Source organism: Ceratotherium simum, chromosome 16 (genome assembly GCF_057802395.1).
Source record: "Ceratotherium simum simum isolate JZ-2026a chromosome 16, ASM5780239v1, whole genome shotgun sequence".
Classification (NCBI taxonomy): Eukaryota; Metazoa; Chordata; class Mammalia; order Perissodactyla; family Rhinocerotidae; genus Ceratotherium; species Ceratotherium simum.
In genome coordinates, this window is record NC_141915.1 from 49,074,080 (window position 1) to 49,090,216 (window position 16,137).

At 42.8% G+C, this 16,137-nt stretch overlaps 1 protein-coding gene across 1 annotated transcript in view; it reads right to left on the reverse strand.

The window, feature by feature from the left end:
• The window catches only part of PRKCA (protein kinase C alpha), a 412,540-nt gene extending 397,398 nt beyond the window's left edge, over positions 1-15,142 (reverse strand). The window contains exons 1-2 of the mRNA XM_004432678.3: positions 14,717-15,142; positions 11,639-11,670 (exon numbers count right to left, since the gene is read on the reverse strand). Of these exons, the coding sequence (XP_004432735.1) occupies positions 11,639-11,670; positions 14,717-14,889 (205 nt within the window). The 5' untranslated portion in view covers positions 14,890-15,142. The remainder of the gene's footprint in view (positions 1-11,638; positions 11,671-14,716) is intronic.
• Positions 15,143-16,137: the final 995 nt, after the last annotated feature.

Consider the following 16,137-nt stretch of genomic DNA (forward strand, 5'->3'; position numbering starts at 1 on the left):
TAAGAACATAGCTCTTCCTGAACCTGTGACCACAGAATTCACCAAGGAGATCAAGAAAGGTCACTACATAAATGTATATGAATTCAGATTATTAACCTACATTTAGACACAAGTATATTATCACCTACAAATATATAATTTAAGCAACATTAAATGTCAGGTTTTATAAGAGCTATCCAGGTTCTCAGTGACCAAAAGTTTTGCTTCTGACAAGTATATGCTACCACTTCGAATAAATCCTTTTTAAAATTTCTAGGAAAAAGTATCCACATAGTTTCAAGGCTGTCAGGACAAAATACACAGAATATAAAATATAATTTGACATAAAAGTGACACGTGGGGAACGCAGACAAGGACCAGAAGTTAATGATGCACTTCAGAATCCTGCGATAAAACTCAGGTCTTCGTTAATTCTCCATCAACAGGCAAGTCAGCCCAAAGCACCTTGTTCAAATGATCTTATGAAAGTTAGTACCGTGAATACTTTTTCCTGAGCTTATGCTTTCAATTTAAACTAAAACATCTTGAAAAGCATTAGTATTACATCTTCATTATCACATTAACTGAAGACTTTAATAAGCCCAGAGCCTCGCCCAGTGAGGCATCCTCTGACCTCTAGTATACTGTTCGTTTTAGACCACCATGGCAAGTCTTAAGCATACCCACTATTCCAGCTCCCACCCAATAATTAATCTTTATAAAACGAGATTTTGCGAGTTAATTTGCATCACATGAGCACGGAGTCAGTGCAATACCAGCAGGTACTGGTTTGGCGGTGCAATTAAGTGAAAAAGGGAAAATAAGGATAATGCATTTCTCAGCCCTTATCCTTAAACCTGAATTGAGACTAAACAATAAAAAATTAAAATCAGGGGCCGGCCCCGTGGCTTAGCGGTTAAGTGCGTGCGCTCCGCTACTGGCAGCCCGGGTTCGGATCCCAGGCGCGCACTGACGCACCGCTTCTCCGGCCATGCTGAGGCCGCGGCCCACATACAGCAACTAGAAGGATGTGCAACTATGACATACAACTATCCACTGGGGCTTTGGGGAAAAAAAGGAGGAGGATTGGCAATAGATGTTAGCTCAGAGCCGGTCTTCCTCAGCAAAAAGAGGAGGATTAGCACGGATGTTAGCTCAGGGCTGATCTTCCACACACACACAAAAAAATTAAAATCAGTCCTGCATGCTTCTGAATTGTTTAAAATTAATGATCATTTGATTTTTAAAGGCATATATGTGGTATACAGAGAGATAAAATGAAATTAAAGAACGCTAAAGAAGTTTTCCATGTTAATGAGTCACTCAGATCAAAGAAACTAATGTGAAACTGGAGCGACCAAAATCACTTGAGTGATCAAACTCAGCATGTGAAAAAATTAGATTTACTCAAAAGGAGATTTCAAAATTATTAGGCAAATGGATTACAAAATGATCATGTTGTGAGTCATCTGTTAAATGTTAAACATCCATACACAACTTTTTATGATTATAACAACTGCATTAAGAAAAGCATCTTTTATTGGAGTCTAAGAAAATAAGTATGATTTAAACTACTTTCTACATTGTGAATAGCTAAGAATCAAGTTTCAACATGTGAATTTCTTTAAATGAGTAATCTCCCATTTTCACCTTTTAAGAGTTATAGACAGTTGCATTCATTAATCCAACAAAACGAGGAAAATAATCTAAGCTCATTTACTACCACTTAACTGGAAGACAAATCTGAATGGAAGCTAACAAAAGCCTTTACAAGCATGAGCCAGGCTTTCTTGAATCAACGAGTTTTATTCCAATTATAACAAACAGCACCACACATCATACTTTATTAGAAAATCTAAGGGGAGGAAAAACAAAAGAGATGACTCAAGGGATTGGCTACCTATCTGTATAGCTTCAGAAACTAAAAAACTACGATTAGACACATTTACTAAATCTGCCTGGTCTCAAAGCCACACGACTGCAGGCAAGCTACTTAACCTCTCTCTGCCCCAGCGTCTGCTCCTTGCAGAGCGGGGACAGTAATGCCAGCTCCCCATAAGGCGGTGGCGTATCATAAGTACATGTCAGCAGAGTAGCAGTATTACGTGAATTTTTATTTTGCAAATCTGAAACCCAATTGGAAATCCATCTTATGTTCTAACCTGGGGGCTTTGCAGCACCCTTTGACCTTCCTTTACAAAGTTTTCTGATTAGGGCTATATCACATTCTCCTGCATTTAGCCCCACGAAGAAGGAATAACTACTGATAATGAACCAGAAATTCTGACTGAATAAATCAGTATGCAGTTTTTAAAATAGAAAGTACTGATTTTAAACATGTAAATGTTTTATTTCTTCTTTATTATTTCCTTTATTAACGTGTATATCTAGTATAACTCAGTGCATCACCTCCAGGCATGTAATCTCCACACTGTAGGACCCTGAATTTCCAGCGTGACACGAGGCTGTGATGAATAGTAGCAGCTTCGTAACAGCAGAGAGATCCTTGGAATAGTGTCAAAGTGACACACTTGCTAAAACAAGAAGTTATTTTCCAGCTTCGATACAATGTATCTTTCACCTGGAGATACCATGCTTTAATCTCCTGTAATTGCAACATTTTTCCGAAAGATGAGCATGACAAAAAGAAACAAGAAGATATGAGAGGAAATAATGTATTAGAATAGAAGAACCAGTATGTGGGGAAAAGTACTAAGTGGCTCCACATAACATTTCTCCAATCTGTTCTTCATTCGGCCCTGGCAACCTCTCAACTAGTATGGCCTCCCACCTGGTCTACACTGCTCCCTGAATGTGCATGTCACTTTCATCCCTCTCTTCTTTGGCTCATTTCCTCACCTTAGAAGATCTTTCCCCCATCTCTCCAACCAAAGGAAATTCTAGGCATCCTACAAAGCCTAAGTCAAAAGCCACCTCCTAATGAGCCCAGAAAATCTCCTCCTCCTCCTCCTCCTCCTCCTCCTCCCAGGCTTCAACAACTCCTCTTTCATTCAGACTATATTACGATGAGTTGTTTCCCACTAAGCTCCCTGATGCCAGGCTCTCCGTCCCATGCCCTGCAGTGTCTGGCACATGATAGATACAATGGAGGTCCAAGTATCCAGCATAACCTCCCACTACAGGGAGTAAGCACTAAGTGTTACTGAGTTGAACAGCTCTTCAGTCTTCCACATCTCCACAACCAAGTTAGCGGTGTAACTTAAGTCAGACAAAACAAGCCCAGGAGAAGTGTGAGAGGCAGCAGAGCACAAGGGTTAACAGCATGGAGTCTGGACCCATACAGGCTGGGTTTGAATACCAGTTCCATTATTTTCTACCTATGTGACCTTGAGCAAGATCTAAACTAAACTTCTGTGCCTCAGTTTCCTCATCTGTAAAATGGGGATAATAACAATGCTTACCTTTTCATAATTGTTGTGAGGATGAAATGTGTTAATGAAAAGTGCTTAGAAGAGTGTCAAAGAGTAAGCACTACAGGGATGATTGTTATTGTTTCAAGTATGGGAAAACCTCTACCTCATAGACTTTGTGCACTACTGTACACGAGCCACTACACACATCAATACAAGAGCCATGGTTTCACCAACAGGATACTTGACACTTACAGCAGTCAGGTAATCTCTAAAACAGAATTTTGCTTCCAGAATTCAGCTGTTAACTAGATTCACCTTTTATCCCATTTCTCACATGAGTTTGTCCCAGTCGGATCTGAACTTATTTGTAAAACACCTTCATGTCCCATATTTCCATCCTCGTTGTTTCCTACCTACCTACTTGAGTCACCTCAAATATAGATGGACCATGTATTTCCCAAAATGCCAAAATTAGAGATGTATAGATATTGGGGGGGAAATCACAGCAAGTGAATGCATCAAAGATGAACTGCGCTCATGCTAATCTTACTCTGCGAACTTGCTCTTAAATAATTCTTATCTTGTGCTGACAATTAATCAAATCATTCCCCTTATTTCATTTTTGATGGAAATCTATTTCCAGAAACCATTTTCTCCTTTGCATAATTTAATAGAGGGTTTTTCTTAATGTAGCTATAGTAATTTCAACTAGATCTGACTGCTAATACAGTGCAAATACTGAAATGTTCATGTCTCAGGTTAAAGTCTAACATGAGGTTTCACAGTTTGGTAGAAAACAAGACCTGAAATAAAGGGTTTGTCATGGAAATTCTGACAGTAGGACATTGAAGCCTTAAGTCTATGTCACCAAGAAATGTTTCAGTGTTTCCCTCAATGGCATCATTCTTTCCTCTCCTGATATAAATCCAGGCTTTGTAAGTACCAAAAAAGTTTCCACTTGGCTCTGAAAACTGTTTTGTGAACTGTTAAAATCTGAACCCATGCTCTAACCCATCAGCCTGGTACATTCTTCAGCACTCTCCATTCTAAAAAGGGGATAACGTCCCGTGCTTAAGGGAATGCTTTTGGAATACAAGTATATAAAATGTGAAAGCTCCTAAATGTCCAGCATATTGCAGCATTTAATCAACATTGGTTTGTCTTTCCTTTCAATTGACTAAAACCTTTACAGCAATTGTAATTCAGTTAAAACCGTTCTACTCTCATCCATCCCTTCTCACATCACGGCACAGACACCTTTCAGGTACAAGAAATTTAAAAACACCAGAACCAATGAAGTTGAGCTACTACTCCCCCTGGAGCATGACAATCTGGTTTCAGCTATTAGCAATCTCAAGTAAAATAAAACATTTAAAAGACTGTACCAAACACACGTACTGGAACTGGTTTTAATTTTTCACCCTACACCCAAGAATTTCCCCCCTCCTGCTGTGGCCCATAATACACTCTTGTTTTGTCTGTGGCAATAAGATTTATTTCTGATGCCTGGATATTTTTCTAAAGATAGAATAAAGGCACATTAAGTGGTTTATTCCTACTATACTAATTTATTAGCTTCAGCATTACACACAACTCATTATAGATACAAATTAGAATTTTCTGTTCTATATTTTCAATAAAGATGCTTAGCTTCAGATCTACCCTAGCTGACATAACTTTGGATTACAAACTAGATTTTTAAAAAATAGTAGACAGGCAGAAGTCACTGTGATCCTTCTGGTTGTGGACATTCACATCAGCTCTCTCCTAATATTTACATAATCATACACCCCAAAAATATTTACATAGTATCTACCGAGTGCCAGGCACTGCATTAAACACTGGAGACAGAGAAATAAGACTCAGTCCTTGCTCTCAAGGCTGGCAGAGAAAACAGACAAGCAGCAGCAATACAGGGTGAGGGTCCTGGGTCCTATGGCAGGAAGAGCATCCAGAACGTCAGGGAGGATGGAAAAGGTCTGAGCTCAACGTCAGGCTAAGACTCACAGGTGAAACAGGCATTATCTGGGCAAAAAGAAGTTGGGGGAAGAATTGAACAAAATAGTTTCTGGGAAACTGCAACTTATTCTGAATGACTGGAGGATGGGAGGGAGGGAAGCATCCTTAGATGAGTCTGAAAAAGCAAGACAGGGACTTCAGAGACCTGCCGAGGAGCTGGACTTCACCCTGATAGGGAAGCTCTGCAATTAACGCTCTTGAAACAGAATACTCTGTACGAAGGAAAACGAATGAGCAAGCTAAGGGTTAATGTGCCTAAAAACTTAAATCTGAATGACATCATCCAGGAGTGTGAAACTCTCAGAGGGCAGAAAACCATTTCATCATAAAATTAAAGAAAAAGAAACAATGTCAGATTTATCTGCAAAAATAAACATTAGGGGGGGCTGGCTCAGTGGTGTAGTGGTTAAGTTTGTGTGCTCCGCTTTGGCAGCCTGGGGTTCACAGGTTCAGATCCCGGGCACAGACCTACGCACCCCTTATCAACCCATGCGGTGGCAGCGTCCCACATATAAAGTAGAGGAATGTTAGTCCAGGGCCCATCTTCCTCAGCAAAAAGAGGAGGATTGGCAACAGATGTTAGCTCAGGGCTAATATTCTTCAACAAGAAGATAAAAAATAAATCAACATTAGGTTTCTACTGCCTAGTAGGATGAATACCCACTCCATATGCTACAGCACCAGCTTCTGGTAGGGAGTATGCGTGTGTGAATAAAATAACTCAACATTTTCACGTAATGTACTAAGGGAAACAGTGGCAATTCAGAAAGCCATTAATCAGAAATCATTTTGTAACAAGTAAATAGCACCAAATGGAAATACTCAACACTAGTTTTGTCCATGTGTCCCTACTTCTAACATGTATTAATGCATTTTTGTGGAGGAAAAACTTGAAAAGAAAAGCAGTTCTAACTGCCTACCTCCACTACACTTTTCTGTATTTTAGGTATTACTGGCAATTTCATCTTTGAAGCTGAAATATGCTTTGATCTGACCTCAGTGCAAAACCTCCAGAGTTTCAAATGACACTCACTCTTCCGTGGACCTGTCTTTTTGGAACTGCACAGATAACCCCAAGAGTTCATCTATAGCTAACACAGCTTCTAATGGGGGGGAGGGTAACCAATGACAAATGGGGTGCCAAGACGCTGACCTATTTTGAAAATGAAAGATGATGGAAAATCCTGGCATCAACTTTGAAAATCAGTGGGCTGTCACTGAGCTTAGGGATGGCTGATCCAGTACACGGAAGGACAAACACTCTGTTAAAGATGGCCAACCTCGTGATTCAGCCCAACTCAGACCTCAGACCCCTTCCATCTCCTGGCACTTGGTGTCCACACTGCTTGGCTCTCAGAGCCCTGCAGCCTGTGATGAGAATAACTAGACATGCTTTTCTGAAAAGCTGCCAACTTGATCCCCTTTCTGTTAAAGGTCACCCTCCCTTAACTCAGCCTGGTTTTCTGCAATTCCTTAGTCCATACAGCCAAAGGGGGACTCATTCTTTTCTCTTCTTCCCTCAAACATCAACTTGCATTCTTATAGAAGAAATATAAAACACCATGCCGCTCAGGTGAGCTGATAGAAATCTCTACCCTGAAACAGGCCTTCAAAATGGAATGTCATTAGCAAAGGGAAAGGAAGCTGATTTTTAAGGCTTAACTACTGAAAAGTACAGAGCTTCAGTTCGAGTCGCAGGTTAAGTACAATATTTGGTGTGTTCTTAGCAGGGAAACGGCTCAAGATTCAAAACTAAGTCACAGTGGCATATTGAAAGCACGTAAACATGACTTCATTCCCCACAGACCCCTCAAACATCCGGTGTTGATCATTCAGAGCCAATAGTCTCCTGTTGATCACGGTCATCGGCAAGGATTAATTCTAATGCTGTCTCTTTAGGGTATCTTAAAGAGCCTGGGTTAGCAGTACATTTTAATTTGTGACATTAAACAAAAGAGAAAGAATAGGAAAATCAAGAAAAACAGACCAAGGTTAACCAGATGTAACAGACTATGTAAGTAACTGCTTGGCACGTCAAATAAACAGGTCATATTTTGAGACGCTATGTCTATCACTGTAATTAGAGAAGTGCATGGGTCTTACCAACTCTGAGGAGGAAAAAAATTGAGTTGGCTGATTCCCTTTTCCAGTACTGAAAATAGTAGATAAGACTGTTTCGGCTCCTCTCTCCCAGAGGAAGAGAACATCTGAGCAGCACAGTGGATTGCTCTGTTCTGCGACGACGGCTTTTGGAAGCATCTGGTGCAGGACAGAAACTACTGACTGGAGACAGATCTTCCAGGTTTGAATCTCAATTTCATCAAGGACCAAGCCAGACAAGCCTAGTTCCCCTTCTCCCTCTCCTTTCTCTGAAAAAAATCAAGATGGGCAAGGACCAGCTCTCTGCTAGCCTCATGGAGATGAAATAAACACTGAGGAGATCAAGCAAACAGAAAGATAAGCTGAACACCACCAAAAGGCAAATTCAAGCCACGTCATTTCAGAGCTACAAAGGGACAAGCTTGTCTTCATCTCTAAGACCCTTAACAAAAATGTTTCATGGCTTCTCGATCTATCCTGCACTCTTCTTCCTCCTCCCCAGTGTTCAAGGCCCTGGGTTTCACTATTTCAGGCAGCAAATTCTCATCAGGGATCCTCCTGTGTTACCTGCCCTGGTAGGATCAGTTTTCGGGGTTGTACACCTGTACTGCAATATAAATAAGAGTGGCAGAGAGCCCACTAAGTGACAGTGGGAATAACCCAATAGATCTCTGTTCAGAACGGTCTCCTACTTCCACTTATGTTGTATCTTGGGGAAGGGAAGAAGTTAGAAATAATCTTACATGTTTTTTCCATGCTTATAAAATATAATGCTTCCTAAATGGCACAAACCCAGTTTTTAGAACAAAAACTCACTTATTTCTTTAGTCTTCCAATTCTTAACATTTACTAAGTAAAACGATGATGAACCTTTTAGATTTAAAGCTATCTTACTACATGAATGTGTGACTCATTTGGAGCATATGCACCTCTCCAGTTAAAAAAGTATACTTAGCTCAAAATATTTTATCTACTGACCAAAGCAACACACTACATACTAAGAGCCAGAAGGTACTGCTTCCATCAGGTGGGAGAACTCTGATAGATAAGGAATACAAAAAGCAGCCTAGGACTCCAGCTGCCATCTCCAGAAGGTGTGTTGCCAAAGGCACAGATGAGAATGAGTTATTCTCCTGAATAAGAATGAGACTATCAAACAGAACCAAGAGGAAAGTTTTTAAGTTAGAGAACATTAAGAGAAAACATATATTTCAAAATGGTCAGATGTTAAGAGAAAGATTAATTTTGAGGCGAGTGCCAAAATAGAAAACATTGGGTAACTACATTCATGCGATTAAAAAGCATTGTCCTGAGCTAACATAGCCTTCTTAATTACAATAAACAATAAGATATAATGGATCATCACACGCCTACTCAAAGTCAAATACAGATGACACATACTAAACAAAATGTAACAAGTAGATAGCATGTTACAAATCGATTTATACTTGAAATGGTTTCTGTGAAGTAAAATTTGTAAGCGCAGTAGGGGAACTCATTATTTAAAGAGATCTGGGGCCTGCCCGGTGGTGTAGCGGTTAAGTGCACGCACTCTGTTTCAGCAGCCCAGGGTTCGCATCCCAGGCGCGCACCGACGCCCCACTTGTCAAGCCATGCTGTGGCGGCGTCCCGTAAAAAGTAGAGGAAGATGGGCACGGATGTTAGCTCAAGGCGAATCTTCCTCAGCAAAAAAAAGAGAAGGATTGGCATCAGATGGTAGCTCAGGGCTGATCTTCCTCACAAAAAATAAATAAATAAATAAAGAGATCTGAGGTGTAATTCTTTACCGAGGCAAAGCACAGGACATAAAGCACATAGTCACTGTTCTAATTTGTCTGTCTGTAAATCCTGAATTTCAAGTATCAGGTACAGTAAGGCAATTCACAGAACAAATACAAATGCTAAAACATGTCTGAAAAAAATTCTCAACCTTATCCGGGAGATAGAAATTGAAAAAAAGAGGCCCTTTTCACCTACCAGAGCAAAACTGCAAAAGATTTATATTATCCAATACTGGTAAGAGTAAAGGGAAAGGGGTACTCTCATATATTAATACTGAAAATGTATTTTTTTGGAAACTTTTTGGAGAGCAACTTAGTTGTACTCATTAAAATTTAAAATGTATACACACGCTTCTAGATACCTATTGTAGAAATACCTATACTAGTGTCCAGGGATATTATTGACAGCTGTATTTGTACTAGTAAGAACTTAGAAACAATTAAAATATCCATCAATAGAGAAATGGGTGAATAAATCTGATATAGCCACATATGCAACCACTATATAGAATAAAGGAGAACTGATGTTTTGACATGGAAGGATATCTGCCTCATGCTGCAGAGGCAAAAAAGCAAGTTGCAAAATGATTGAAAATTGCAATCTCTTTTTAAAAAACTGTGTGAATGAGTGAATGAATGGACATCTTAAATAGAAGTTATCCCTGAGGGTGGGAAGGGAAAAGAGCATATCATTTCACTTTTTTATACGGTGTTTACAATTTTTGTGAATATCACTTATCATTTAGGTAAAAGTGAGTTATGCTGATGTGAGACTATCAGTCTGCTAACCCACTAGAAGTTCAATAGACGCGCTCTGGGGGAAACCATGCAGGTTCCCCTTGTAGCCTAATAACGGGTCTACTCTGATTCTACCAACAAAATCTGCTCACATGAGCAGGTCTAAAAGGGACCGACCTTATCCTGAGTTCTTTGTATGCAGAAAATGATAGTTTTAAATTAACATACCCACTTTTCTCTTGGATATCATATTTTTAGAAAATGGAGTAAATATTTTTCTTATAAGTTTCCATAGGTCCCCACCCAAACATCACCAAAAATGACAACAGATGTGAGTCACATGAGCCCAGAATCACAAGTTTACATCTTTAAACTTCCTAAAATCATGGTCAAGTCTAGGCCCAAACGTTGCCCATGAAGTTCAGGTCCACAACTTTCAGAACTGAAAAGAGCCACATCTCCCTTCCATTTTTTTTATAAAGAAACTGGGGCAACACACCTTGCTCTTCACTCTTTTTTAATGGCATACCCCTTGATTTCCCAATGTAACTCTCAAAATGATTTATTCAACAGGGGTTTAAGCACACTGTGAAGCAAGAAAGGTCAAGTATTAATGAATAATTATACTACAAAATACCCACATCTGAAATATGTTTAGAAAACATATGTAAGAAATAAACTCACAAATTTGCAGAAGGTTTTAAAAGGTAACCAACTTACTAGCACAATGTTCAAGTTATAAAAAGTACACACAGTGTCTCTCTCTAATGCACTTAATATTAAACGGTGTTAGGATAATATTTTCCAGGCTACAGTGTACTTTCCACTTGCCCTAATAATAAACCGATGCCCAGATGGGAAATGTAACCAGAACTAAATAAACATAATACAGACAGGGGGCAGGAAACCAGAAGGTAGGCTAATAAACCTGGGATGCCTTCACAAGCTATAAAGTGTTAAAAAAAAAAAAAAAAAATGTTTAAACAAATAGAATGGAGAGTATGAAAAGTTAGATATTTGATGTGCATGAAATGCAACTACAGATCAGAGGAGGAAACTGATTTCTTTTTGGGTGCAATGGATAGTGTCACACGTTGTCACATATTTAAGCTGAAGGAAAAATGTGCCTCATACTACAGCAACTGGTCATTATCGAATCAGCTACATAACTTCAAAACATGCAAACTTTGTTCTGGATGACAATCAGTAATCAAAAAACAAAAAAGTTTACTACTATGATGCACAGCCTAAAATTAGTCAGGAGTCCAACCCAACACATAGGTAAAAGAGAGGAAGAAGAACAGAGGAAGAGCAAGGAAGAAAAGCCACACGAATACAAAGCGGTTCCATTTTTTTCCTGAACACCCACACACAGACAGCAGTTTCTGACAAGAACGTTCTTGGCAAAAAAGATTACAGGAAGGTTTTTTTTTTTTTTCAATGAGAAAAAGGCAGCTCTATACGCAGATTACTAGGCAATACCATATGAAATTTTTTTTTAAGGCCCAAATTTATAGCTATCATATTTCAAAAATACCTAAACAATATTTTTTTGGATCACAAAAAAAAGATGACTGAAATACTGTTCCTGTTTAGAATGCTTATTTCATGTTGCGCTTGAAAATAAAATCCAACGTGGCAGCTTACCTTGGCACTGGAAGCCTTGTTTCCCAAAACCCCTGAAAAACAGAAACAAGAACAAAATATCTTAACATATTTTGTGTTGGATACCATATTTAAGCCAGTTATGTGACAAAGCATTCTACAGAGTTAAAGATTTGCATATGAAACCCAATGATTTGATAGGAAAAACATGGCTAAATGGCTAATCAGAGGACTGTATAAATTTAACTTTGAAAAAAATCCCTGGCCTCCAACAGCTCCCTGAACTGTTTCAACGTATCAAGGTTTTTTCCAATTTTTTTACACTTTGTTATCAACACTTAAATTTTAAGACAAGACCGTGACTGTATATTCAAAGTAGCTGGCTACAATATTTGAGTAACAAAAAAGACATTATAGTAAAAAAAAAAAAAAAGTGGCTGAATTTGGTCCCTAAAGACCAACTGAAAATCGTTTTCTCTCCCTAAAGACAACTAAAAAGTGGTTTCGTCATTTGTCATGAATTTAAGATATTATTTGTCTAGAAATTGCCAAATGGTACCACTCTTAACATTAAATTTTGGCTTAAAGGAGCCAGGTTTTACAAAGTATCATTCCTATTGTTTGCATTTGAGATCATGATCTCATTTTTACTGAGAACCAAGAGCATTCAAAGCACATTATAGAGGCTATTTTGTTCTTGTAAATTAAAGAATTTACTCTCTAAGCAGAAAACGCTGACATGGGCATTAAACCACAAACACCGTTCCAACCAAGATAAACTGCATTAAAATTTTCTCAGGTTGTCATAATCTCTTGCTTTACATAGCATTTTAGATTTACAAAGCACTTCACGTATCTTCATAATTAACTTAATCATCCCCCAAAACACATACTCAAACCCAAACATTTAGTTTTAAAATATCAGTGCTTTAATATTTAAATAAAACTTGTAGGTCAAGGACCCAGAGAAACAATAACGAAAGAAAGCTGAAAAATTAAAACCGATGTTAGACATCCTGGGGAATATTTTCCTGGAACTTCAAGTGGTTGCTTTACAGTTAACTGAAAAAATGTTGCAGGGATCACGCAGGGAGGAAGACGACAGGGAGTCCTTTATTTTCCACTTCACATTACACCTGGTGACCTGATGTGCCACAGGTCACCAGGGCCTAATCCTTCAGGGCAATTGATAGTGGAAAGACATTAGCTAGCCTGGGTATGTATGCTGCAAGTCCGTTTTCTAGCTTACCTACTTCCTGCAAAGGTAATCAGCAGTCCTGTTCCCTTTTAATGGAATTTCACAGTTGACAGAGGAGGCTGACGGCCTCCCCTTAACTAAATGCAATATCTTCTTTGCCCTGATGCTCCAGGAACTCATTTTAAATAGCCTTATCTACCGTTACCTAGTCCTTCGAGCACAATTGCTTCATACACTGACTACACAGTGGAAATCATTCATGGAGGTGGCTGTGCTTTTCATAAAAGTGTACTTTTGAGATTTCTAAAAAGGAAAGAAAAAATTAAGCACCTTTATTAGCACCATGTCTGTGGGACTCTCCCTTCGAGATGTTTTTTCCCCAGGTGTGGAGTCAAACAGAGCCATCCATCAAGGAAAAACTAAGCACCATATTAGCAAATTTGTGGGACTCTCCCTTAGAGATGATTTTCCCCAGGTGTGATGGATTCAAACAGAGCCATCCATAAAGGAAAAATTCAGCACCTTATTAGCACATTTGTGGGATTTGCCCTTGGAGATGCTTTTCCCCAGGTGTGATGGATTCAGACAGCCATCCATACGTTTTCCCTAGGGTCCCAACAAGACACATGTGCCACACAGCCAGCTGGTGGCAGGGTGAACTCTATGGCACTATCACCCTAGTACAGTCCCCCAGCCTAGGAAAGGTGGGAGTTAAGGAACCCTAGCCACAGCCCTGACTTGGGGGAGCTTCCTACATCTACAAGAGGTGGAAGAGGCAGGGTGTGTGGCAACCTAAAACAAAACCCCTGCTCCTCAGACTGGAACAACTGGAATTCCCTTAGTTCCAGCTTTCTAAACTATTTTTTTGGGGAGGGAGGGGGGTCACCGACCTTTTAGGAATCAGTTAATAAAAGCAATCATTCTCTCACCAGGAAAACAAAAACACACACACACATATGAACACAATTTCACCTAGATTTACAGGGTTCAGAGACCCCTGAAGCCCATCCTTTTATCAATTCCTCCCCAACCCCCCCCAAGTTAGGAACACCTGGGTTCACTATAAATTACCTGAATCTGACACCTTTAGCCCTTACAGTATTTTTCTTAAATAAGGCCTCTGTCCTCATCAACAGGGTTACAGGTCTAATCTCGTGTTGACAGGGTCTATTTTAAATGACTCCCTCTGCCCTTCTGCCATTTGCCTGCTCCGTTCTAGTTCCCCCTCCCCCACTGCAAGCTTTCAACAGTTTGTTGCCTCTCCGATCTCTGAGCTCACCCAGGAAAGTCGAAGTCTCTCCGTGCCCAGTAGATACAAGCTACAGTAGGCAGAGACCCAAGGCTCCAGGGGAAACACGAAACACACACCCCGCGAATGCGCCCAGCCTGGCTCGCCAACTTGGACCGCGCAGCGCAGTCGCCGGGGCTCCCCCGGCTCCTCCCGGGCGCGTTTCTCCGGAAACTCTGCCCTCTGAATTCTCCTTGTTGCTTTCCCCTTCGCTCACACGCGGGCAAAGGGCTGCTCCACTATCTGTACGGGAGAGCAGGCGCGCCTGGGGAGATCGGGGGCACTAGACCCGTGGAGGGGGTTAACGTCAGTCCGCGCGGGGCCAGCCTCCCTCCTGCGGCAGGGGGTGTGTGACCCGGCGGCGACTTTCCCGGGAGTCCTGCCCGTGTGAGAGTGGCCGGGGCGGCCGGGCGCGCGTGTGTCATTCCGGGCGAGAGTTCGGACTCCCGCCGTCTCTCCAAGTTCCCCGAGTGAGTCAGCCCTGGGGTGGACGCGCCTGGACTGGGGGCCCCGCGCCAGGGTCCCCAGGACGAAAGGACCCCGGCCTAGGGAGGAACTGGTCCCCAGCCCCTGGCACCGCCAGAGGGGTCCGGGATGCCGTCCGTGCGCCCTGCCCCGCCCCGCGCGCACCTACCAGATGAAGTCGGTGCAGTGGCTGCAGAAGGTGGGCTGCTTGAAGAAGCGGGCGATGAATTTGTGGTCCTTCACTTCGTGCACGTTCTTCTGTCTCAGCGCCCCTTTGCGGGCGAAGCGGTTGGCCACGTCCTGAGACGCCGTGGAGTCGTTGGCCGGGAAAACGTCAGCCATGGTCCCCCCAACCACCTCTTGCCTCCGCCGGGGAGCAGCAGCCGGGGAGGGCCGGGTGGGCGGGGGCGAGCGGGGGAGGGGCGGCGGGGACGCGGGCCGGGGGCGCTGCGAGGAGGCGCGGCGGAGGAGGCGGGGAGAGCCGGGCCGGAGCGGGAGCCGGAGCCGCTCGCTCTCTCGCTCGCTCGCTCGCTGGCCCCACGCTCACTGACAGCCCGGCGCCCGGCGCTCGCGCTTCCTACTCTCGGCGGCAGAGGCGGCCGGAGCGGCGCCGCCCACCGCGCATGCCCCGAGAGTGAGCGCCGCGCGGGCGAGGTGGCCGCGCGCCCACGGGGGCGCGCGCGGGGCGGCCGCGGGCGCCGGAGGAGTCGGCGCCTCCGCGTTTTCGGAGCAGCCGGGAGAGCGGCGGCGGCGGCGGCGGCGGCGGCGGCGGCGGCGGCGGCGGCGGCGGCGGCGGCGGCGGCTGGGGGAGGGCTCGCCGGAATTTGGGAGCGGAGGAGGGCGCCGGGAGGGGCGGGCCCGTTCTCCTCCACCGCCTTTCTCTTTTCTGCCCTTCTCTCCTCCTCCTCTTCTTCCGCTCCTCTCTCGTCTTCTCCTCCCACTCCCGCTCGCTCTCTCCAGATCATCCTTCTCCTCGCTCCTCTTGGCTCGTCTCCGGGGTCGGAGGTCTGCGTGGCCGAGGGGAGCCCCGAGTCCCAGGACGGGGTACCGCGCAGCCCACGCCGCTCGGTCCGACCCGCTCGGACGCTCACTCTCCCTTCTCCCCCTTCCCAATCCTCCAGGACACGATGTCCAAGTTTTACCAGCCTGTATCAACTTGAGGTTTCACCTGGCTAAAATGTCACTCCAATTGTGTGCGCCCTAAAATGCACAACCCCTAGACCTTCACGCTCTTTCCATATGGCGGGAGAAAGGGAACGATTTTAAATCATTGCACACTGACCCTTTCACCTGCCTCTAATTGTTGGCCTATATTTCACCTGCGTCTTGTATGGACATCTAATTTGGACGTAGGGTGGTTAAAGGACTTGTCCTAGTTATTTATCCCATTACTCGTTGGCTACCACAGTTACAAAGTTGATTATCAGGCTTTCTTGATTTTTACAAGTCCAGAAGCTCAATTTAGAAATCATTTTGCGTCCTAAGCTAATTACTGCAGTAGTGGCAGGTGCAAAGTGCAGCCAGTTCATTTGTAAATTACCAAGTAAAACTGTGAAAGGGTAGCTGGCATGGATATGTAAAGGATGCACG